Below are 24597 nucleotides of genomic sequence, written 5' to 3'. Positions count from 1 at the left end.
AGCAAAAACCAAAAAACAAAAACAAAAACATTTTAATTTTTCAACTAATACTTTTCTTCACAAAAACACAAAAAAACCTAAACCCACACTAATCCACCGTCATCCTGCTGCACCTGTATAGAGGGAATAAACTTACTTTGCAGTACATTTTCAGCCGTCATTGCTCGATTGCCGTCCTGCTGCTGTCGTTGAGCATTTTGTCCACTAGCTGGAACAATACTTTGTTTATGTGTTTCGTGTTACGTTTCGTGGCACAAACACAAAAAATGGGCACTGACCTTTGAAGCCCTTGCACACAAACACTAATGCACTTGGGGATGTATGGGATATGAGGTTTCCTTGCACGACACTCTTGCTCTTGCACTCGATCACACGCAGAGGCTCGAGCTCGCGTATATTAATACTCCCCGATCGGGGTACTATAAACGCGTAAAAAGGAACGCAACTGAAGCAGTATCACAAAGGATCGGTTGTTTCTTCTTCTTTTCACTAATTAGGAACAAAATGAAGGTCACTCACAGTAACTGTACGGTGCACACTACAAACTGATCTTCACATTAACACAAACACACATTGGACCGTTACTTGTCTTGCAATATTCTTCAAAATTGCAGAGAGCTATTTCTGCCATGAGGTTTTTTACTTGCACTGATAATAAAATGGCGGGTATCACTTTCTGCCGATGAATTGTACACATTGAAGCAGACGAAGCTGGTTGCTTTCTGTCTCACTTTCTTAACACTAGCACCGTAGTAAAACAAATGTAGTTGGCTACCGATTTGTTTTACACAAAGCACACGAAAATCACGAACGTGACACACGCCACGTTTGTGGAAAACTTTACCGATCCAACCGGTACGCCGTACGACGGAAAACTAGCTCCAACAGCTAGCAATAAAACGTGGAGGATGAAATTTTCATAGCAAAGTGTTGGTGTAGCGTCCCGATTGCCCGAGATTGGAGCGATTCGGCCCGATCGCTGCACGACGGTCGATCATCGGTTGTCTCGATCGTCTCGCATGTAACAGAAGATCGAACAAGCTGCAGTGTGTGTGTGATAGATCGAAGACGATTGTCGCTTCCTGACGATGACACAGTTTCTGAAACAAAAAAAAAAAAAAATAACAGTCAAAAATAGACAAAAAGAAAGGACAATCGATTAATTATTATCTTCGTCACTTTCGTGTACAGTTGGAATTAGAATGCGTCGTTCGTTTCCCCCAGCGGTGGTCCGAAAATGAGACTCAACTAATCTTTAATTTTGTCTTAACCCAAACTGAGCGTACCGAATCTTATCTTCCTGATGCGAGGGTTTGTCTAGCAGGGGACAAAAAATACTACAACAGACAAGCCTTTCTGGAGCGCAACGAGGCACTAAATCGTATACCAATTATACATAACCATCTTTCGGGCGCTTGGATGACAAGCGATAAGCCACGACTAGCTGGGCAGCTGACCCTGAAAGCATCCGGTGGTAGAGCCACAGCATACTTTCTTTAACTGTGTAGTCATTCTAGTGAAACAGTCTGGAATAACAAAGAAAAGTATAAACCACTGAAAGGTTAGGAACTTCCCAGAGTAACTCTTTTCGAGAATTTGCACTTTTTACTTTACTTCTTTATTTTGATTTGTTTTTGTTTAATTGTTTTTTGTTTCGTGCCGCTAAGCTAAATAGCGTATCTCTGTTGGAGTTCTTCAACCTCTGCTTCAAAACAATGAAGTGATAAAATAAAAAATAACATCAACAAATGCCTTTTAATTCTAGCGGCAAACTAATCAACCTAATTTTAATCTTTCGCTTCTTCTTAGCAGCCAGCGCTAGAGGTGCTACCGAGAATAACATCCACACGAAACTCAACACGCGTCATATTGTGTCATAAATTTACAAATTATTTACCCATAGGCCGGGATCTTTAAGCAAAACGCTCGCTGTATCGTTGTGTTTGTGATAGGTAGTAGCTATTTGACCGAGGGTCAACATCATGACTGCCGTCGAAGGTTCGCACAAACAGTCTGGACCAGATCCAACGGGAGTAAAACCAGCGACTGGTAGAATAAAATTAGACATACCACGCGCAGCTGCTTTGCTCAGATTTCGACGCAGCGCTTGAAGCTTCGGCAGACACGGATCTCATCAAAATAGATCACCGCCGATGACACGGCAAAACCGAGGGGCGATACGGTACGGCTGAACTGTCTGAGCTGGTGCGTCCAGTACTGGTATTGCTCGGCACTGACGCACCAAGACGCTTGCAACGCTCACTTTATTGTCTAATCCAGTCTGCCAACGCTCAACACAGAGAGTGAGCGAGGGAGATTTCCATGCTTCCGGCAGCTGAAACGGCTTGCCGATAATATTGCACCGAATATGTTTATAACGTTCATAACACTGGAAGGTACTTGCGGTAGATTTATTCTATTAATCGAGAGAAATACATTTCCCCACCCTCGACTCAATCACCCGAAAAACTCGCCTCACCCATCGAACGTGCTAAATTTGGAACGAATGGATTCCTAACTTCGTTTGGCAATGGGTTTCGGTGCTAATGCCTCCATACCGTTCCAAACCATAATTACGGATCACAAACACACACGCACACACATTCCCTTGAATAAACATCATTTGCAATCTCGAATGAGGTTCTTAAAAAAGAAATCTATAAAAATCCAATCACGTTCAGGTTCGGTACCTTCGAATTTGGGGAGTAATTGTAAGCCAAGGGTTTTGCTCCGTTCACGTCTAACTAACCTCAACGGCAAAGTTAACAGCGGCTAGAGCAACAAGAAACACGGGTTTTTATCCTTCAAAAACATATCAAAGCGTACGGAAAGGACCACTTTTGGAAATGGAAACATGGATAGGAGCAGCAAAACCAACTCCGAGGCAACTTCTGTCAGCTTACGTCAATGAGCAAAACGAATGACAAAGGATAATCAAAGACCTCGGTGGTCGGTTATGAAGAAGAAAGTTTTTCTACCCCTGCCTTGAAAAACTTTGCCCACACGTGAACTTCCAGAACGAACGAATGCTGGGACATCTTTGTTGTCGTACAAGATTTCTCATCTTCCAATTGCACCAGACACACATTGGATCCTTGTCAATCCTTCTTCAGAATGGCAAAAAGTTCTGCCAGGGAGTGGAACACCTTCGATGCTCTTGAACCTACTTCTCCTCCCCGACTGATGATGAATCGAAACAGTTTGACTCTATAAATAGCACCGGTGATTTGATATGATACTGAAGGTGCATGATGCGCCATACTCCCCAAACAAAGCATCCACCTTTGTACCAGTCAGGCTTCGGGTAGAATGGCAATGCACAGAACTAACTCCCTCCCTTTTTGTATAGTTCACAATAGAGCGTTCTATTGTGCAAACCATACCGACTCGAAACGTAAGTCAGCATAAGTGTAACGATTTTCTCGAACAAAACAGTGCCCCTTGCCAATTCCCCTACACGGTCATCCATGTCCTCCTTGGTGACAAGTTCCGGTATTCCTGCACACACAAGTGACACAGATTCCTTCTGACACCGATTCAGTCAGCTGGAAGATTTGACGGGAACTGGAAGTCGCAGGGCCTGGGAGCGTAAACAGCGAGCCATGTCTACCATTTCTGGATGGTGTATGAAAAGATTCGGTCCGCCCTTGATGCGAGACCTCGCCATTTCCATTGCTCAAGGTTTATGTGTATGTGTGTACCATGTCTATCATCAGAATATCACCAAGAGCTGTCGTCTGTAGCAATCTGATGCAGTAGCAGAGCAGGATGGCTTGGGCATCCGGTGGGAAATTGAATGCACCTAAGCATCGGGAAAGCAGCTCGTGTGCATGTGTTGGTTGGGCTCCTTTGAAGGGATGCTCGCTGCCTACGGCAAATAACGGTGTCGGTTGGATGATGAAGAGAGCAGATTTTTTATTTATGAGTAATGTTTTCACTACACTGCTTGCATATAGCCCACAACACATGCTTCTGTGTGTTTGTATGTGCAAGTGTGCTGAAGTAAATCGATAAAGTTAGCTTTTTATAGCTCGGGCTTGTGCCTTTCTGCCCAACAGTGGAGTGAACTGTGTTCTTTGTAAAAATATAAACACTTTTCACTTGGTGTTTATGCTTCTGAATATGAGCACATCAATCATAAACGGGATGCAATCGCTTCTAAATGGATCTTCACACAGTTTGTTATCAATGTTTTTGAATTTCAATCATTGAGCGCCATTCCTCATCCCTTCAACGTCCCAATTACTATAAGCCGATTTCAAACGCATCGGAAGACGCAACGGAAGGCTCCACAAGTAAGTGAAGGGAAATCGCTTCCTAAAGATGGTCGCATTTCACATCACAGACGATTTGTTTGCTCCCCAAGCAGTTGTCAATGGTCCTTTGCTGAATTATTCATTTCACAATGATGATGATGATGATGGTAAGTGTCAAGTGACTGTTTGTTACTGTTTGTGTTTGGAGCTTTCCATTTCACTGTTCATTTGGTGTGCTTTTTAGATCTCCCACGGTCCATGAAAAGGACTCACTTCCTTTTTCTAACTTTGCTACCAATCAATGGAACTGTCACGCACTGTTTGAGGCATAGTTGTATGAGAATTATTTCTTGTTTTTTGTGTAACCCGTGTTTGTAACATTGCAAAGAATTTTCAACTTCATGAGAAAGAAGAACGAAATCTCATTCAAAATTCACCCCAAATGATACTTTCTCTCAACCCTCTTTGAGTCACAACGAAAAAAAAATGGAAAGGAAGTGTTGCTTTTAAGAAATCTGAAACGATGTCGTCCAACTTTTCCTCTCTCCAAGTGTACCGAGGAACGGAGGCTTCATTCGTCCATAATACATAGCAATTTTCAAGCCTTACATTTTCCCTTCTATTAGCTGTGGGAAAGTACCGGAAGCATAAGAGGGCTTATTTATTTCGGAAAGTCAAACGCACAGTTTTTCAATTTCCCACGAGTTGTGGTAGCAAATGTTGCGACCGAAGAGCTTGTGTAATGGGTTGAGTATAAGATTTCTTAATAGAATTGTTTATAATTCAAAAATAATGTTGAAGTTACACAAGCAACCTGTTAAGATAGCTTAGAAACATTTAGAGTGTATACTTAATTGATGTTTTTTTTTAATAAATTTTTAATAGACCATAGACCAGATCAGATTCTTTACTTTGGAACCGCCATTGATTTCCAATAGCTGTGAATTTCTTGACAAAATGTCAATTTGCTTTTATGTGTATGCATATTCTCCGAATCTCTATCCCTACTTCCATTGCATTATTGATTTCAATAACTGGAAAAACATAGTCCAATTCGCCCAACAATGCTCCCGTCTACAGAAGCCTGCTCAGTGTTGGCCTTTCGACTCTCTACTTCAACCTAGTTCTGCCAGTCGATTGGCATACCTCCACCCTCCCCAAACATACATCGAGTCCTTCACATGGAAGTTCCAACCTAGGCTACGTTTTTTCCATCGACAGCCAGCAAAACGTGTGAACAGGGCGTCAACACACAAAAACCGGACCCGGAGTTCCTGTTAACGTCTAGCAAAGTTTATTTATAGCATCCATTTGCACTTGAAAAACTCTTCATTCCGCCCGCTTCTATCTCTCTCCACTGCCGGTGTGTTCTTCCATGAGCCATCGATGTTTTACCAACGATGATTATGTGGCAAGAACAATAGCAACAGAGAGCGGGAAACACCAAATCACTACCATCGGCAAACGACTTCCACCGGCCCATCGAACGGGCGCATTAGAACGGGGCTCTGATAACGTCAACACTGCGGACGCTGTCAAAACGTCGAACGTCAATGCCTTTAACCCGTTTGCTGAATGGGGCCACAAGTTCCCCTTGCCGGCTACTCCCGGCAAAGGGAACCTTTTCACGGCCATTTCCATTCAGACGAAAGCTGAGGGAGCCTACCAACCGGTCGGTCCTCTGCTTTTCACAGCTCCCGACCGACTCCGACAGTGCCTTGGCGTGCCCACCCAGAGCTGAAACCTTACAGCGGGCCGCGTGGTACGTATGAGTGAGGCTTTACAATTATTGATACGAACAGACAGAGGGAAGGTATGGCATCGGCATCACGAGGTTTTGTATTTCATGCGTGAAAGCCAGTAGACGGCCGCCAGTAAGGTAAGGGAGCCTTTGGCTGGAGTGTTAGTTGCTATTCGAAGAAATGAGATTATAAATAGTGTTCCGAGCGTCATGCGGGAGCGGTGAAATTATACCTGTTAGGGGGTAGAATTTCCCAACTTTTCATAATTTCCTATCGATCGCAGGTTCAGAATAGCGTCCGCTGAGGGAAGAAGACAACAACACGTGAGCTTCTGAAATAAACGGTATTCCTGAGGAAAGATCCATTAAGGATATTGAGACCTCCGATGGAACGATCTGTAGGCGTAATGAGTCTTTCGATGGATAGAGAGGCTTTAAGAGACTTCAGAGAAGTGTCATGCGACATTTTCAAAGTCATTGTTGTCTATACGTTGAAGTTCAAGTTCAAGCGCTACAATGGATGTATACAGTTTCTATCAAGACTGACATGCGTCAATTGCCATTACCATCAACTTCCTAGAAAGCCTGACAACGAGAATGTAGCATTATGTTCAATTTGAAGTAACTTCATTGATGATTTCACAATCAACTCCGCGCTTGACCTGCCAGACATTGCTATGGAGCAATAATCGGCTTAAGTCTCTAACTTCTGCAATCAAACACACACAAAAAAAACCATCTCTTATCGCTCATAGCAACAGCGGTATCGATTTTCCCTCGCCATCAGTATCTAATACCCTCATTATTATGCTCTTATCCACTCACATAAGCAGCGTCATATAAAACGTTGTTACAAATAAAGCCTTCCGCTTCATTCGGCATAATTGATTCCCCTCGCGACGACATCGGTCCAGCTGCTCCAGTAAAGTGGCTTAGCATGTAGCAAGTATACCTTTCTTTTTCCAAATTAATTGTTATCTATGAGCATCCCCCGTTAAGGCCGTTGTCCCCAATTTCTGTTAGCTTTTTGATAACCCTTTGAAGCACGGAAAAGCCCCACCTAATTCCTCCTAAATATTTTCCGTCTGCCTAGCACGTCTAGGAATTCGGTGGAGCACTGGTGATATATTGAATTACTTACCCAGGACAAGCGTTTGGTAAATATTTAACTGCAGCCACACGTTCAATGCACTCTACGCAGAGTAACAGCGCCTGCTCGTCGAAAGAGCTGCCCGTGTTTCGGTAGAAGTAGGTACACGTGTACAGTTTCACAACGCCGTCAAGTGTGCATGGCCACGAACATCGATGAAAAGTAGGAAGATAGAGCGAAAGTTCATTCGACAAGGAAGGCGACAATAGCCCTTCTTACTTGAATACTTCTCAATATAAAACGGAGGGGGCAAATCGCCGTTGAGAACTCTTTGTAAATGGGTGTAAATAACTTCTGAAAGTGTACGAACTGGTGAGCTTTTCAGAGCAGGAAAGTTTCGGATGGATGAAGGCGTTTGCTGTTTCCTTTTCCGCAGCAAACCTTTCAAATGCTACAGCCTTCCCCTTCGTCGTCCTCACCGGCACCGGCACTGAGGCCGGACGCGCTGGGCTGTTGCTGGGCTGGGCAAATGTTCTGGATGTTCATTGCCGGGCTACACATTTTCCGGGCGACAGTTTTGCAATTTGTTTCGCACTTTTTACGTTCGCAACGGTTCGCACTTTTTGATTTCGTCCATTGTCGCACCGACTCACACCATCAATCACGCACATCAAAGGGCGAAGCTGGAAAACACTTTCGCTGCTTCTTCCCGTTGCACAGCACAGAGATACGAATATTTTAGCACTGGCAAAACAGGGAGGAAAAATTACACGAATTTGTCTCTCGTTAGTGTGGCGTTGAGTACCGCTTTTGTGGTGTGCCCGAAAAACATCTCCCCTTTTGTTCACTTTTGCTGCTCTTCCACAGATGGCTCCCCACAATCAAAACCTCCCGGCTAGGTCTTCACGGTCTACTTGATTGCAACGGGGTATTTTGCGGACGCGTCCACACGCACACACATCCGCACACAATTCGCCACTAATCAAATCACGCCTACTGAGAGTTAAACGGGAAACCCTAGCGGGCCTAACGGCAACGACGGAGTGGCAGATCGACAAATTGACACTTTTGCACACGAAATCATACAAACAAAGAGCCGCTGGTGTCACTTTTGGTTTGGCCCAGGCACCACCACCAACCGTTGGGCGGAGGACGTTTTTGCACAAAACAGCAATCAGCGCAGAGTTTTGCTACTACTTTGTCGGTGGTCCTTTCGGAGTTCCACGTTGCGCGTCCCGTTCACAGCGGTTCCGATGGCACACGGTGCTGGGAAGATGTCTGAGCAAGACGACCGTACCCCGCCTCCCCAGATAAGTCCAACAAGATACAAGATGATGGTAACAGAACGGTTCATCAAAACCATTCCACTCCGGGATGACCGGGAGCACCGTTGGACCACACCGTTGGACCAAGAGAACGCGCACCGAACTGAGGAGCATGTTTCTGGAAAAATACGTCCTGCCGTGCACGTCGAAACGAACACACCCATACTTACCCATTCCACCGGGAGGGAAAATACAAGGGAAATCGAGGCAGATACCAACACATCGACATAGTTTAGCATTCTCAATTTCTCTCACCGATTTTCTCTCACGCTCTCTTTCCAGGGAATAACATTAGATTTTCCCATCGTCCGGGGGGCACTTGTTGACCGAATACTCCAACAGGACCTAGCACAAACTGCGTTTTCTGAGAGTTTCTCTCCATTCTGTACTGTAAAATGAGGTCCACAGAAGAAAAGTTGCTCTCGCTCAGACTTTCGGCACGCTGTTTTAACCGAGCATTCCGTACTGGGGAGGGAAAATGTTTCGGAAAACTCGGAGAATTGTTCGCTCACACAAAGAGCTCGTAATACGAACCGAATCTCCACTCCAAGGTTTCAAGATGTGTTGGTGAGTGACTGGAAAATGCGTGGAGTATGGGCACATTTTCCACCCAAGCGTTGTTGGATTGTGTGTGAAGCTAGTTAGACTGATCTGCCGACAGATGGCGCGCTCACACCAGAGCGAATGAATACTAAACAAGAGCATTTCCAACGCACACTACGTGCACAATCGGGTGCTTCTGTGTGATCTTCTCAGCACCGCGCAAAGTGTCAGTTACGGTTAGCGTGACCGTGCGCCAAAAATAACAAGAAAAGAAGATCAATCAGATCGCCCGCAAGCTAACCTTCCTCCCCCCTAAACTGAACGTAATAAAAACAGGTCAATATTATTACACCGCAACGACCCATCAACAGCACCAGCGGCCCATAATTCCTTCAGCACTGACCACGCCAAGTCGCTGCTTTGTGTTGCCAATGGAATCATAAACACATCGCTTCAATTTTGCACCCATTTGCCAACGTAAACAGCGCGTGTTTAGGTGGGGATGATGACCTCTCGTCCCCCTTGGTGCCGGAACATCACTCATCACCGGCACGGATCGGATACGTTCCAGAGAATCCCACCGACCAATCCAACCAATACTCATTGACGTCACACCGTTGCTGACCGGCACGCGTAACACCTGATGCGGGAAGACAATTTACATACTGTTGCGCATAGTATTTCCATCATTTTCCACATGGCAATTTGCAAAGGAAAACCATACATTTATTATAAACAATAATGAAATTACGCACATTCTTTCCTTGAACGCCGGCTAAAAATATCCTCTCTTGCCTCTTTCGTCTTTATTTGCGTCTAAAACTGTTGTTTACATTTCTTATCAAAGATCAACAACAACAACAAAAACGGAAAGGAAAACCCAAAAACAAGTTCGCCCATTTTGAAGCAAACTCGCTTAATCATCTCAAAAATACACCAACCCAACGCGGTGGGTTGAATAAATTGGCCAAATTTCTCCCGCATCCGGATGTGGGGTTTAGATTTTAAATCACGTTCATAATATTTTCTCTTCCTTTCGCTTCGCTACTAAAAATACACAAGTAAGAAACAGACGTACGGTAACCGATGTCTGATGATGATGCTGATGTAAACCATGTCTCTTGTACATGGACGTTGACTTGTTTCTTTCAGACAAAGGGGTACCAACCTAAAGACACGACAGTTAGACGGAACTGGACACTGTAACACGGAAACACGGGGATATTTGCAATCCTTTTCGTTGCATCGATCGTCTGATCGCAGGAGGAGGGGGGTGTTTTTACTTTCCAAAATAGAGAGGTAGCTAGATCCGTTCCGGACCTAGTGCCAAGCAAAGACGACGTGGGCCATTATTAGGTACCCGGTAGTGACCAGCACACTGACCAGCATGATCGGGAATCCGAGTCTGTGGATAAGAAAAGGAAAAAATGAGCGCATCGTCTTCTTAAGACATCCAACAAGCTTGCTACTCACTTGAAATAATCCATAAAGCTGAACCGATAGCCATGCTGTTCAGCAATTCCAGCACAGATGACGTTTGCGGACGCACCGACCAACGTACCATTGCCCCCGAGACACGGTCCAAACGCAAGCGCCCAAACCATCGGCTGCAGCGGCAAGCCCAGATACGCCTTCTCCGACAGCGCCACCACAATCTTCACCATCATGGCCGTTACCGGGATGCTATCGACGAACGCGGACGTCAGGGCCGAGATCCACAGTATGATAACGATCGCTACCGCAAGCCGCAGATCCTCCGACACGGACAGGATGATCGTTTCCGTCGCGTGCCCAATCCAATCGATCAGTCCCATCCGCTCGACCGCTTCCATCAGCGTAAACATGGCGGCAAAGAACAGTAGCGTTGGCCACTCGACGCGCGAGAGCACCGCGTCCATGTCGTTCTTGTCCGAGATGATCAGCAGCAGCACGACACCAAGCAGAGCGGCCCAGCCGGACGATAGACGCCGCAGCTCGGGAATTGACTCGAGGAAGAACAGCGACACGATAAAAACGCACACAACGCCGGACTTGATCAGGAGCGGCCGGTTCTTGATCGGATGCTCGCGCTGCAGCTCCTCGAGCGTCGATCGGTAGATATCCTCCGGGACGGTACCCTTGGTCATCTTCTTCTTGTACTGGTGGCGCAACAGCTTCACCTTCTTCATGAGCGTTTCGCGCACGATGTTGGCATCCTTGGAGTAGGGCGGGATCTTGCCGGCGGCACGCTCCCACACCTTGATGTTGCGACGCAGCTCCTTCAGCTCTTTCGGCTCGTGCATCCGGAGATGGTTGATGTTTTTGTAGATGATGCGCAAATGGATGTTGGTGGTGATGACGACGATAATGACGCCGACCAGCATGTGAGCGGTAAAGGTAAGGAAGGTAACTCCCTGGGGAAATAGCGATAAGAGTGTAGTGTTAGTGTCGAAAGTTGAGGGCATTATTTAGTTCGACTTACGTGTTTCAGAATATACTGATTCGATGTGATGATTATGTTGGGAGGATCTCCAACCGGTGTGGTAGTGCCACCGATGTTGGCATGCACTGTGATTGCCATCAAAATTGGTACCGGATTCATGTCCATCACCTCACAAAGTCTGTCAAGACAGATAGAGAGAATGTTTAAATGATTTCCAATCACTTCCTTACAGTCATTACTACCTTATTGTGATGGGAGCCATCAACAGCACGGTTGTTACGTTGTCCAAAAACGAAGAGATCAATACCGTACACAGACAGAGGCAGTGTATAAGACTCCATATTTTGCCATTTGTTATCTGAACACATAGAAATCAAGAATTTATTATTATAAACTCCTTTTTCATTAAATCGTCCTCTAGCTCCCTCACCTTGTAGATGTAGACGGACAGATAATCGAAGATACCCGTCTCAGCGAGGATCGCCACCAAAATCATCATCGAGAACAGTAGCAGTATCGTTTCCACATCAATCCACCCAATAATGTCCTCCATCGTTGGACGATCGTTCAGTGCCGCCAGGATCGATATAGCCAGTGTGGAGGCAATCACCGCCGCAAACGTCCTGTGCACAATCTCCCAGATGATCAACACGTACAGGAAGATCAGCACAAACGCGGCGTAGATTACGCCCACGTCCCGATTGACCGGTGACTGGTCGTATCGGATGGCGATGGGCATGCTCGCTTGAATGTTGCTACGGATCATCAACCTCACCAGGCCACCGTTCGTCTGATGCAGCTGCTCGTAATTACTATCGATGATGTCGAACAGACGCTGCTCCTTCACGATCGGTGCACTATCGAACAGGTACGGGTGTACGATCGGGATGTACCAGGATTCACTGATGTTCTGAGAGAGAGAGAGAGAGAAAGAGAGAGAGAGAGAGAGAGAGAGAGAGAGAGAGAGAGAAAGATAGTCACATGTCATCAGAAGTTTACTTTAACCTTTACAATTGTCTTACCTTGGCCGAGCTTGATGAGTAAATATCGGAAGAGTTCCCTTCCAGCGTGGACGATAGCATCTGAAGGTACACCTCCAGATAATGCTCAGTAATGTTGCTGTAAGGTTCGCTCAAGAACGTGCCCTCGAGCGTCACCTTGATGCGGGTGCTCTGTGGTAGATGTGGCAAAATATAAGCCTTCGTTTTGCCGGGCGAAATCGATAGATGCTTCGGTTCCACCATCTTTTCGTCCTTCACCACCATGAAGGACATTATCAGCAGCCACGTAATGAACAGGCAGATAATCTTCGAGTACTTCCGGAACGGATGGTCCTCGTCTAGATTGGTCTGCCCGGTATCATTGATATCGTCGTGCTTCGGCGGAGTAATATTGCCGATGTAATGCCCAGCCAGGTGGTGAACGTGTGGTTTCGGAATCTCTCTATTATTGCGGATGAATAAATACGATGATAAGCATTATTTGCTAATTTCCAATGGCAACTGATTGCTATCAAATTGATATCATCAATGGCACTTACTTTTTCTCCTTCACATGTCCTATTTCCTTTGCCTGGCCCTCTTCGTTGGTAACGTTAATGGTGATGAACTCGTTCTCATACTCTTCATCTTCCTCTTCCTCATCCTCGTCGTCCTCGTCCTCTTCGCCGTCGTCCTCTTCCAGTCCTTGAATTTCCGGAAACGAATCCTCATGGCAGTCACCTTGAACACGGAACGAAACGGAAACAAATCAACATACTTCCATCGTTGTGTACAAATCATACAACTCCAAAGGCCACGTGTTCGCCAAAACAGGGGGGAAGAACGTAAAAGCCGAACCACAAATAGTTTAACTCCGCTTAATGATATCACTTTCACAGCCAGTAACCATATCGCGTACGGACCGTATCGAATAACGACCCACAAGCGGACACGATCGCGTTTGACCGTCGTTTGCACAACGGCCGGCCCTACCACCGGGAGACGATCAATCAACTCTTCTAGGCCTCCAGCCCGAAGCTGGAAAGTTCATCGTGGAATCGTGTGGTCTTTTCGCTCCTCGATTCTGCATATGTGTGTGTCTGTTACTGCTAGTAAATGTCACGACGTCAAGTGGGCTTTAGTAGGAGTTCGTGGAACGCAATGAGCTCGGCCTAAACCGTTGCCCCGTACTTTCGCTTTCATCAAGATCATCTCCGTTGCGGCTTAGAATGCGTGCCGTGTGCGACCGCAATTGGTGTCGATTAAGAGCGCTCTAATCGGATTTGGTGTGTGTGAGGGCACACTGGGAATAGCTGGATTTTGTGTACTATACGATGGCAAAGGTCTTTTGTGTAGATTCTTTCGGTAGATACGGTTTTATTACAGTATTCATGCTATAGCTTAAAATGGAATACGTCGCATGAGAGGAACTTGATCTTGAACTTGATCTTGATAAAATTATAAGGTAAATTTGTATGTTAATTGATGTTTATGAGTTGGTCAATATCTGATGTCCTCACTCAGTGCGGATTTGGTGTAAATAATGTACAGAATGCTCCCGAATTACGCTGTTAATGTGTTCGGAAGGTATTAGTGTGCCTCGATTCTCCACATAAGTCGAATGTTTCACATTTAGTCCAAAATGCGCACAAAAAATGAGTAATTTAATTTATTGTAGTTTGGTTTAGTTTTTTATTTAATTATTTAGTAGATTTCCTAAGTTTGAAAATTACGATTATACTGCTTCTTTAAATGAAATTTAAAGTAGAACATTTAATGATGATTTTGATTATTCGCATTTTAAATTATTAAATCTGCAAAAAGGTTGAAATTTGAAAAATCCAATTATTCTACGATCATTTAGGCCTAGCATTCTATAATTTAAATCTATTGCAGGATGAAATTCTCCTGCTGGAGATCTCTTTTCAGACCACTAACATTACTCTCAATACCACAAATGCACAAATTTAGCTATGATTGAATAAATAGTGCAAAACTCTGTATAACAAGTCCAGGACTCAAACTACGATCCCTCCATGTCACTCTCGTCCTCAATTTTGTACCATCATTACATAACTAGCTCCATAAATCTACGTATACCAATCAATGTATGGCTGTAAATGCGATTACTGCTGCCCTATCCGTGCGTCTTGACAAACTCAACCACCCAAGCGAGCGCGCTACAAATGACGCTTGTCCTACATTTCTATTTCCATTACACTTTGCAAACACTTTTACCAAACCGTCAGCCATCCGTCTTTCGCTCTTGAGCGTAGTTGCATCCGGGCCAGTTTTGCTAGGGCAAAAGATGCAACACAAGAGGCACTTCACCGATGCTAGACGAGAGGACCGAAGCGCGTCTCATCTTCGTACAGAGAAATGCTCGTTGGAAGAGATTCATTGAAATTGAATCTTTTTGTCGTTGGAATGGGTGGGTTTGGGTGGGACAACAAACAAGGGACAAGCAGAAACTCTCCATCAAAAAGAGCATCTGGGGCGGAATGTTACATGACGTGACTCTTGAAAAAGTAGTGCACACAAACATGCAGCTCTCCAATGGTACATCAAAATGGAGAAAGAAAGCAAACTTCTTGGAAAGGAAACTAATCCCCAGGAATGGTTCATCCTACTAAAGGATGAAGTGAAGGTGGAAACGATTAGACTCACAATGCTTCTCACACAACACAATACACTACACTGAACTTGTCGGTAATGGTTCCTAATAGCTTCGATAATAGCTCCATCGACCATCCGTTACCCCTAACGGCCTTTGTATGTGTGAAGTGAAGCCCTCCCAGTGTGTGTTTGTACTTACCGTGCAGTCGGGCATGCTCCAGCTCAACCTGCTGAAAGGACACCATGCTCGGGTCGTGCCGAATCTTCGGTGGTAGCGTACGCCATAGCTCCAGCGATGCCTCCGTTACCTCGCTGATGGGAACAACGGAAATGGTACGCTTACGGCCCTTCTTCTTCTTCGTCTTCTTGCGCCGCGGTGTGCCGGCTTCATTGCCAGCTGCACCAGCGGATGTGCCGGCAGCATCGATCGTTGCCGGGCTGGCCGGCGACGAGACGGCCGATGACGAGTCGGTGGACGAGGTGTTACGCCGCCGTTTGAAGACGTTCAGATTGTTCAGATAGTTCATGGTTGGATGGGGGGGGGTAAGGGCTTTTATGCACTCATCACGAACGAATAACGCACTTGAAAACACACGTGTTTTGGAGACGAACGTTTCAGGACAAACTGTTTCATTGAGATTACAAGACTTTTTACAAGATGTTCGGAAAACCTCCCCAAAAACCCCAAAATTCCAGTCGGGATGAGTTTCACCGGAACCACTTCACCCAACAAGATATGCCATACTCAAACAGCCTTAATGTCTTAATCTTCTCTTATCAGAATGTTTCGTCCTCGGGGGCGTCCTTCGGGGCGGCCCTGTTAGAAGCCTGAGCCATTCACTTTGTGAGGGGTTTTTCTCGGTAAACATCATGGAGCGGGAAAATTGATGACGCCCAGAATCGATGATGTTTCTGCCCGGGCTAAGCCCGCCTATGCGAAGCACATCACACTACTAAGACGGCCATCGGCAATAAAACCACGATTTGGCGAAAATTGGCCAACGAGCCAATGTCTCAAGTTATGCTGACGTTGGCGCTTGGTTTGTCTGGTTTGGTTCGTTTAGTGTTGTTAGAAGGATAGAGGGAGGGTGGGAATTTATTGCAAACTTGCGGAACATTGCGCAGTTCTTCCGGAGCGGAAACAACCGTTTGCCGAATTGGGAGCATAAACAGAAGAGGGCGCTTTGAAGGGCTGTCAGTTGGTGCAAAGCTACGGCGCGTTCTGGTACTGTTTGTTTTATTTTAATCGATTTCCCGTTCGCCAAACGAATCTGTTTGCCTCCCGAAGGATAAGGCAGAGTGTTTGTTTTTACTTTACTTTTTTTGGAATATCTTTTCATGTTACTGTCAATCAAAATTAAATGGATTCAAAGAAACAAACCCACAAACATCAAACAAATTAAACCTATTTGATTTGAAGACAGCTTTCAATGTTTTTAAAGCCTTGGAATATTGTGACAATACCATTGAAGTATTACACTTTCCATAAAGTTGCCTAAAAAAACCTGCAAGTTCATACTTTCTACAATAAACTACTTTCTTAACCACATGCTTACAAGCTACCAGCTCCAGCGCAATCCGAAACCGTCTCCAGCACACACCACTTCCTTCGAATCTTGCGAAACACTTGACCACATAACGCTGTGCGGCCACATACGCTCGGTACACCCATAATGTCTTCATTTTTATGGTGCACATAAAGTGTTGTCAAGGGGTGAGGCCTGAGATGGGGCAGCAAGCAAAAAAAGGAACAGAGTAATGTACTACCCATCGGCCTCCGCGGGAGGTGCAGAATGCAGACAGTGCCATTCCGTACGTGAGGGACGCGCATAGCTGATGTGCCGATTAAATCGCGAATTAACAACGGATCAGGATCATCAAAAATAGGGGGGAAGGAAGGAACGGGACGTGCAGGCAATTGGCACAATTGTTAAAAGTCTCATTGAAATTGTGGTTTTCAATTGTCCGCTGACAATGATAAAGTAACGGCCGGACGATTTAACGCCGATCATTCGCGGCGATAATGGTGGTGGTCGAACATATCTTTTTTCGTTGTTTTTTAATAAGCAATCCAAACCATCAAAATATCAATAAAGCAGCCATAAACTGCAAACAGATTGCAGGGGTGATTAGTTATACTCTCAAAGCCGGTTTCTCAACTCCGTTAGACACCTCTTAAACTTCGATCGAGACGGTTGATCGTGTGGCTGCGCGTGTGGAACAGCTGGTCCACGTTGAAAGATCGCTCGATTGCAAACTTGTCTTGCCGAGAAACATCTCCATTAAGCCGAAAGAAATATTTACATTTTGTTTTAATAAATATTCTGGTTTCACCGCATGTATTTTTTTTCTCTCTCTTAATTTGCAAATACCAACACACTTTCTGCTTTTTGGTGGTGAGTGTGAGAGTGCTACAAGATCGTACACCGCTCACATCTCACTTCACACGTCAAAACATCGGCGGTTGCTCTTCCCGGCCTACCTTGATCGACACACACTCACCACACACACTGTGCTGCCCTAGAGTGTGTGACCCTAACCTAGAAAATGAGAACGAGAGTGGTCTTCGCACCCTTCGCGCTTCAAAGGACGCACCACAATCACCGAAAAGGAGGTTGACCTTCTCTCGCGTGCCTGTATCTTCTTTCGCGCATTAAGATTGGCCCAACGATTGACGCTGATAAAATGTAAGGTTTGCTTTCCCGTATTTTTTTGTTTGCTGAACGAAACACATTTAATTTGTGTTCATATTTATCACACACATTATAAAAGGTCCTAATCGGTTCACTACGATCGTATTAGAGAGATTAAAAAAAATGTTCACACACTCACAGCCACACGCACACACGAAGGTGGTCGTAAGCAATGATGATGGTATGTTCCGTCCACACCGGTATGCTATTAATAACAAAAATTTCACTTTGAAAAAAATAAACTCAATACCAAAAGAAAAAACTCTGGTTTCTCTGTTGCCCTGTGTGGGGCTATACGAGATCTTAAACGGAAAAATGGTCGGAAAATTTCAGCACTTCAAACTGTGCAAAGATGAAAAGCACGCAAAAAGAGAGGAAACGAGGACCGTTTCTTTGCACTTTTCACGCATAATATTTGCATACGTGGGTGCGATTTTCGTGTGTGTTTTGCTTATTATCGCTCGGCTGATAAGGAGCTCCGACACCTGTGCATGCGTGGGATGGGGAAAATTACATCAATTACGTTTCACGTCGTTCCCTTTTTTGAATTCTCTTTTTGTGATAACAGCACAGTCATTTTGGGTGTTTTTGTGGTGGAAAAGGTCACTTTTTGCACAACGAAACATATATTTAAATTTAATTTGCAACCGTCTTTTTTATATATTTGTTTGTTTGTCACTTCCCACTCACCAAAAACCAAACACACACACACAAACCACACTAAAAGTAACCCGAGTTTCGGGCTGGAAAACTCGTCGCCACCAGAAACGCCAAAAAATGCCCCGACCGTTTCCCAGTAGCAGGAAAAACCGCGTGCGCCGTGACAAGCGCTTCAATCCGAACTGAGCCAAAACGTGTGCTGCATGGCTTTCGGGGGCCGTTTGGATGACTCTACTCTGTGTGTGTGTGTTTGTGTGTATGTGCCAATGTACGTACAGCGACGGCGCATTGCCACAAGTGAAGCACACCAACACCACGGCCAAACAGCAGCTTCCTCGCATACGACACCAAGCGATCGCAAGCGCGCGCGCGCCCGTCTACTTAGTACGCGATTCTAGGTGTCTAGAGTAAGTAGTAAACCATCCCCAGGCCGGTTTGGCATGGTTCGTAGAGAAAGGAGTGGCGAGTAAGAGAAGGCAATCGCTTGGGCCATCCTTCAAGGATGTAGCGCTTCTCCCCCAGCCAATGACGCCGATTCTTTAGCTGGACACACAGCGTTTCGGTTTTGCGATGTCTGGTGCCGGTGCACATTTGGCGCGTGAGATCTTGCCAAATTGGTGTAAATCTCTGTGTGTGTGTGTGGGTGTTGGGGGAGGGTGTGTACACGTTTGTAGCAAATGAGGGACAAATTTGCCGCGAATGTAAATGACCGGAACGGAACGCTGTGTTTTGCTTTGCCGTCCGAATAAGTAAGAGCACTGCACGCAGGGTGATTCTGCAGTCTTTATGGTAGGTGCAGCCGATTTATCACATTAAAAAAAAATAAGATACGTTTCAAATATTTGTTTCAATGGCAATAATATTTTACGTAATTATTGTATTTTTCAAATTTATTGGGTTTAAATTTAACTTAAACCTGTGCAGAACGGGTATGATAATGTATTAAAATCTCCATAAAATAGCCTCATAACTAAATTTTGGATACTTGTATTTTCTTCGGTAGTGGGTCATTTTACAGTCAAAAAGCTCTGATTGTTCATGATAAGCGTTCAAGGTTGTCGTTGAACGTCGATAGTCATTGAAATGATTTAAATTTGGTAAAGATATTTCCCATTACTAAGCGTATTAGTTGAATTTAATGTAATTTTCAATATATTTTTGTCTCCTTGTTTATTTGCTTACTGAATATTGAAATGAATTTAATTTATATCAACTTATATTTAAAACGATTTGTACGTGACTATATTCATTTACATTATAATTTTAATTTTCATATCATGTTCCAAAAATAATCATGTATGAAAATAAAAGCCTTTATATTTAATACAAAGTAAAAATATTACAAAACAAATTGGCTCGAATCAACTTAGAAAGGAACAAATAGTTTTAATAAAAAATTTAATAAAAAATAAAAAATCAGCCATTAACATATATTAATGTAAATTTAGACTAGCTGACAAGCAAATTTAATTCCATTCTTTCGAAAAATCTACCCAGCATGCTAACAAAGACTAGAAAATTATGTAAAATGTAAAACAAATTAAACAAAATAAAAAGTATGGGAATGACTCGACTTTTCTCATTATTGTATTGATATTTTGTTGTTACTATTTTGATCAGAGTTTTTCAACAATTATTCTACAGATTTAAAGCATTCTGAGAGCATAAATCATTTAGATTTAATATTAAAAGACATGACCATATGGGTCACATCTTGTGTTGGCAGTAGTTTCTGATAAACCAAACCACAAAAAACCCAATCTACAACACATTCAATCAATCAATACCCTTTTCAACGCATTCGATAGAACATATAACTTCATTAAAAACTTCATTTTCCCATTTTGCATTCCTTGCAGATTCAGCGCACACCAAACGCTCAACCCAAAACACACGTCAAGATTGGAAAAACTTCCCACAAAAGTAATGCTAACATTTCGGCTGCCAAGCTTTGACAAGGGTCCACCATTCGGTGGGCCATGGTTTTATGGTAAAATTAGTTGGTTCTGTAAATTGAGAAATCCAATTTGAAAAGAAACACTCCGGTTTAGTGGTTGTGGATTTCTGCTTCTGGACATACCAAAGGACGACACACCGGGGCGTACCGGACAAGCTAATCACTTGGTGTACGCTTACAGAGGGGGTTGTGCAGGGATTTTGGGGGCCGATTCTGTGCCGACGAGTCGAGTCGACTTAGCCGGTTGGCAAGGATAATCCTCTAAGAGTGGAGTGGAGCTCCCTGGAGCTGCAAGTCCATCATAGCAATTGCCAACAGCAGGTGTAAGCGCACGGTAGCGCTCACGGTGTTTATTGTTTTACTCGCATTATTGATTTCTGGCTTATCAGCACACCGGGTAGGAGCACACGAGAGTGGGTTTTAAGTGCTGCAACCACACAAACCATTGGCATCCGTAATGTGCTTTGGTTAATAAGTAGACAAATTTCTCTACCCTCCACCGCGGCGCTAGACAAACTGTTGCGTCAGTCTTGTTAAGCCTGTTAATTTATCTCAATTCAGGCCCGGGCAAATACTGTACCATTGCTGTCCCAAACTAATAATTTGTGCTGAACAGGAATGGAAGAAGAAGAATTTGATGATGATGATGATGATGATGATGATGCATGGTGCATGTTAATGAATTGTTGCCACACGGATCCCTCGTTAAGGGACGCCATTCATCGGACGGCCGTCCCACGGATGATGGATTGTGGCGCTGCCCTTATGCGGATGGCGTTTGTTCTATATTTAAATCCCATTCTTCTCCGCCCATGGTGGGGCAATGTGCATTTAGTTTCCAGCATGCACAATAGAGCACCGAATGATTGAGGGAATGATTGGTTTGGTAATGAAAATGAACTGTGCTTTTGGTGGTAATGAAATGGAATAAAATAAGTGCAGCAGTTCTATCTGTTGATTGAATAATATCAATTATAAGGTTTTTTCAAGTTAATAGAAGTAGCATTTCAAGCTTCATTAAGACACTTCCCATTATTATCTAAACGCCATTACGACTCGTTCAATCATTTCGTTGCCATTAAAAGCGACACTTCACTTAGCGCTAGTTGCATTAGCATTTCCATCAAATTGATTGCAATCTCGCAGACCCCGTTTTGCAAAAAAAGACCCTCCCGAACCCTTCGCCGTTGCCAGACGATAAATAAACCTATCACCTTGCCAGAACAATTGCAATTCAAAATTATGCACTCCGTTCTATCGCTTAGAAAAAGCAATTCTCCCTCTCCCTCAACAGGTCATCGCGATATCGCACACTATCGTAGAGCACAAATCTTGCCACCCTTTGTAACATACGGTTCTATCCCCCTCCAACCAACCAACCAACCAAACACACCCGAGGTACGAAAAAGTTCAAGTACGGGTGGTAACATCACTCGTCCACGACACCGCGTTCAACCTGTAGCATCATCACCAAACCGTCCGTAGCCGTCCCACGGTCCAGCGCAAACGATCGATGCTGCCGGTGCCTGTGTGTGCCAACCTAACCACCTTACCTGGGCTGGGGAAAATCGAGCGCCGTCTTTGATTTGTGGCGCCGGAAACTTTTCCGTGCGGTTTTCAGCCGCATCTTGATCGGTGACACTGTGGCCGCTATTTTGAAGCCGGTTTCGGGGGGTGAGTCTTTTTTTCTAAGCTTCTGTTAACCTTTAGAGCACGTTAGATATGTTTGCTGATGTAAGCGTTGCTTGTCCTGAGTAGAGCTGGTAGTGACCTGCTTGGAGCAGTGGTGGGTGTTTGATTAAATGATCAATTCATCATTTTGAAGCTGTCGCTTTATATTCTGCTGGAAAGACACAAATTAATAGGTAATCATTATTTATTGGATTGATGATATTGAAGATACAGGGCCAAATCCGGTTCGAAGGACCATTGCGATGTGTAGCCTTGTAATAAAAATGACAAAATTGATTGCATACTTTTAGGCGTTTTGTAAACCACAAGGGAACAAATGGAAGCAAAACACACTAATTATGGAATCGTTTATTTTACCAATAATTTAATTTCAATATTTGTCACCAGTATTGATTTCGTGACCTTCAACACAATCTCTGAACCACACATTACAAAATGTTCATGAAGCTCCACCAAAACACATGCTCAACGCGTGACTTCAGGAAAAAAAACACTCCAGACAATACTCATCTATTATCGATAGACTTTTCACACCCAACACACATCATCGCGTCTGTCTCTCCTTGTAGCTTCTAGTCTCATTCACAACCATACACACACACACAATTCATTACCGATCAATCAAACACATGTTTAATCGAACGGACACCCTACTGGCGCCTTCGGTCAGTCATTGATGGGGGATATAAATAAAGTCCCATCAGCAGCTGCCCATCGTTACTCGATACGCAACGGGTGATAGTAATTATCACCCAGCCAGAATCCAGTCCAATAAGTATTAACCACATGAAGTCATCCAAGTCCAGTCCATCGCGCGGGGAAGCGTTTTCATGCCATCCTCGGCGGGTGTCGGCAGGAACCCAAAAATAGGACGGCACTAAGTCACCTCATTACACTTATCTGTTGATCCGCTGTCCAGCGTAAGCTGCGGTATGCATCGCCTCATTAACTTGCGCCCTTGCAGTAAAGGATTTGCACGGTTTTGACCCACATGAAGCCAACGGGGGCAGTTCTTCTGTTTGTACTGTTACCCCTTTTGCAAAATCGCACCACAAGACGGTGCGCTTAATCCAAGAAAAACTTACCAAATGGGGCTTAGACTATCGACACAGCACACTCACAAAAAACACAAACAAAAACACACAGGAATGGTGGAGAATGGTGACACCTTCCCTATGCGATGTGAAGAAAGGATAATCCGTTATTGGATTCGCAGCTGTATGGATTCGTCTTACTATCGACCGTACGGGTAGCTGATGTATGTATATCCCGCCGGAAAGTTTACATGACGCCGTGTTTTGTTTTTTCTTGCTTGTTGTATTGAGTTCCGAGCACATTCATTTTCCTCTGCAGACACGTCTTCTCGCGTGTTATGGTTGCTTGCACCAAAATAAACCACCAGCGGTTTTCATTCTTCCAGGTCGAAGGGTATCATTTTTCGGCACTGTAGACACCACAGGAAACGAATATCCTTTTATCACACGCACAAATATCCACCACGACACAGGGGAAAAGGGCGGGAACGGGGGGTGAAAAACTGTCATTCCAACGCGCTACGGCGTAGAAAGTAATTGCTCCCGCGCCCGCTCCAAAAATTCGATCAAACGCGCACTGTACTGTGAAACGATGTCACATTTTCGTCGCTGCAGACTCCACCGTACATGCCGTACCGTGCTTCTGCTTACCGTAGGTTATGCTCACCCTCAAACACCGCACTTTCCGCCCGGAAGTGCGGGACAACAGAATCTGGGAATTGCCGATGAGTAGATGATGGTCCGCCCAGCCGGATCGGGAACGGATGGATCCTTCCCTTACAGGTACCACGGAGCGACTGAAGAAGTTGGTTGGGCTTCGAAAAGCTTCGCCCGTACGAGCCACGGTCGTTGGCCTTCCATGTCGAGCGCGTTCAGAAAAAAAGGTAGGGGAAGGGATTGGAAATGTCTTGCAGTGTCCAACTCGGTCTCTGTGGTTCTACATTTCGGGGAAAATCATACTCCCGCTCTCTTGTTCTCTCTCTCTCTCTTTGGGCTTTTGCTAGTCTCTTTGGTGGTGCTTACAACGGATCACATTACATTGCATGCTGTCTGGACACACGCACGCACACAAAATTCCATGAACGTAGCTGTATGGGTGACTGGAGCTTTGTTTGGAAAGGCAACGTGTGTCGGAATAGGTTTGCCCTTCTTGAGCGCAGAATCCCTTTTTTCCAGGCGGTGAGTGCTTCGTACGCACTATGGAAGTCGGACAGTTACATGGTAAAGTTTTACGGAGCGTAAAGTGTAAAATAAGACTTGATTTGAATGAATATACCTTGATGTTTGAAAAAAAACGAAATTTTAATTGAATCAAATCAATTGGATGATTCCATACACTAAAAGGCTTTAGTGTAAGCTAAAGGTATTGCTAATAACCCCTTCGCCAAATCCATACTATACGCCTAAAGGTATGCAATGCGCATTTCTCGTAACATTAGCTTGGTTTTGAATTCTAGTGTTAACTTTATTTAGGTTTAAATCAAATTTTATTATTTTTGAAACAGATTACATCAATAAAGATTACTCTTCGATGGTGGCCAGATGCCTAGAAGTATGTAAATATTAAAGTTCATTGAAAAGCGTGTGT

General features: G+C 44.4%; 2 protein-coding genes across 7 annotated transcripts in view; both read right to left on the bottom strand.

Moving 5' to 3' along the window:
- The window catches only part of LOC1280250 (P protein), a 61705-nt gene extending 53191 nt beyond the window's left edge, over positions 1–8514 (bottom strand). The window contains exons 1-2 of one of the 3 annotated variants that reach the window (XM_061653175.1): positions 7139–8514; positions 137–1100 (exon numbers count right to left, since the gene is read on the bottom strand). The gene's annotated coding sequence lies outside the window, so the exon portion shown is untranslated. Of the gene's footprint in view, positions 1–136; positions 1101–1286; positions 1522–1897; positions 2215–7138 lie in introns of those variants that run through there. The other 2 variants (XM_061653176.1, XM_061653177.1) reach the window with 2 other exon arrangements.
- Positions 8515–9744: 1230 nt separating this feature from the next.
- On the bottom strand, positions 9745–23807 carry LOC1280249 (P protein). 4 transcript variants are annotated; one of them, XM_061656928.1, is made up of 10 exons: positions 23677–23807; positions 21837–22123; positions 15173–15285; positions 12918–13098; positions 12400–12820; positions 11808–12287; positions 11620–11735; positions 11417–11555; positions 10429–11348; positions 9745–10360 (listed from the first exon to the last, which is right to left on the bottom strand). In XM_061656928.1, exons 2-10 carry the CDS (start codon positions 21908–21910, stop codon positions 10276–10278), a joined length of 2529 nt encoding a protein of 842 aa, XP_061512912.1. In that variant the 5' UTR covers positions 21911–22123; positions 23677–23807; the 3' UTR covers positions 9745–10275. The 4 variants fall into 4 exon arrangements, with proteins under 4 accessions (XP_061512912.1, XP_061512913.1, XP_061512910.1 ...); XM_061656929.1 differs by having other exon boundaries at positions 21837–22126; positions 23677–23806; XM_061656926.1 differs by lacking the exons at positions 21837–22123; positions 23677–23807 and adding an exon at positions 18357–18535 and having other exon boundaries at positions 15173–15598.
- Between the last annotated feature and the right edge of the window lie 790 nt (positions 23808–24597).

The sequence above is a fragment of the Anopheles gambiae genome, chromosome 3, assembly GCF_943734735.2.
Source record: "Anopheles gambiae chromosome 3, idAnoGambNW_F1_1, whole genome shotgun sequence".
NCBI lineage: Eukaryota > Metazoa > Arthropoda > Insecta > Diptera > Culicidae > Anopheles > Anopheles gambiae.
This window is presented reverse-complemented; position numbering and strand designations above follow the sequence as displayed.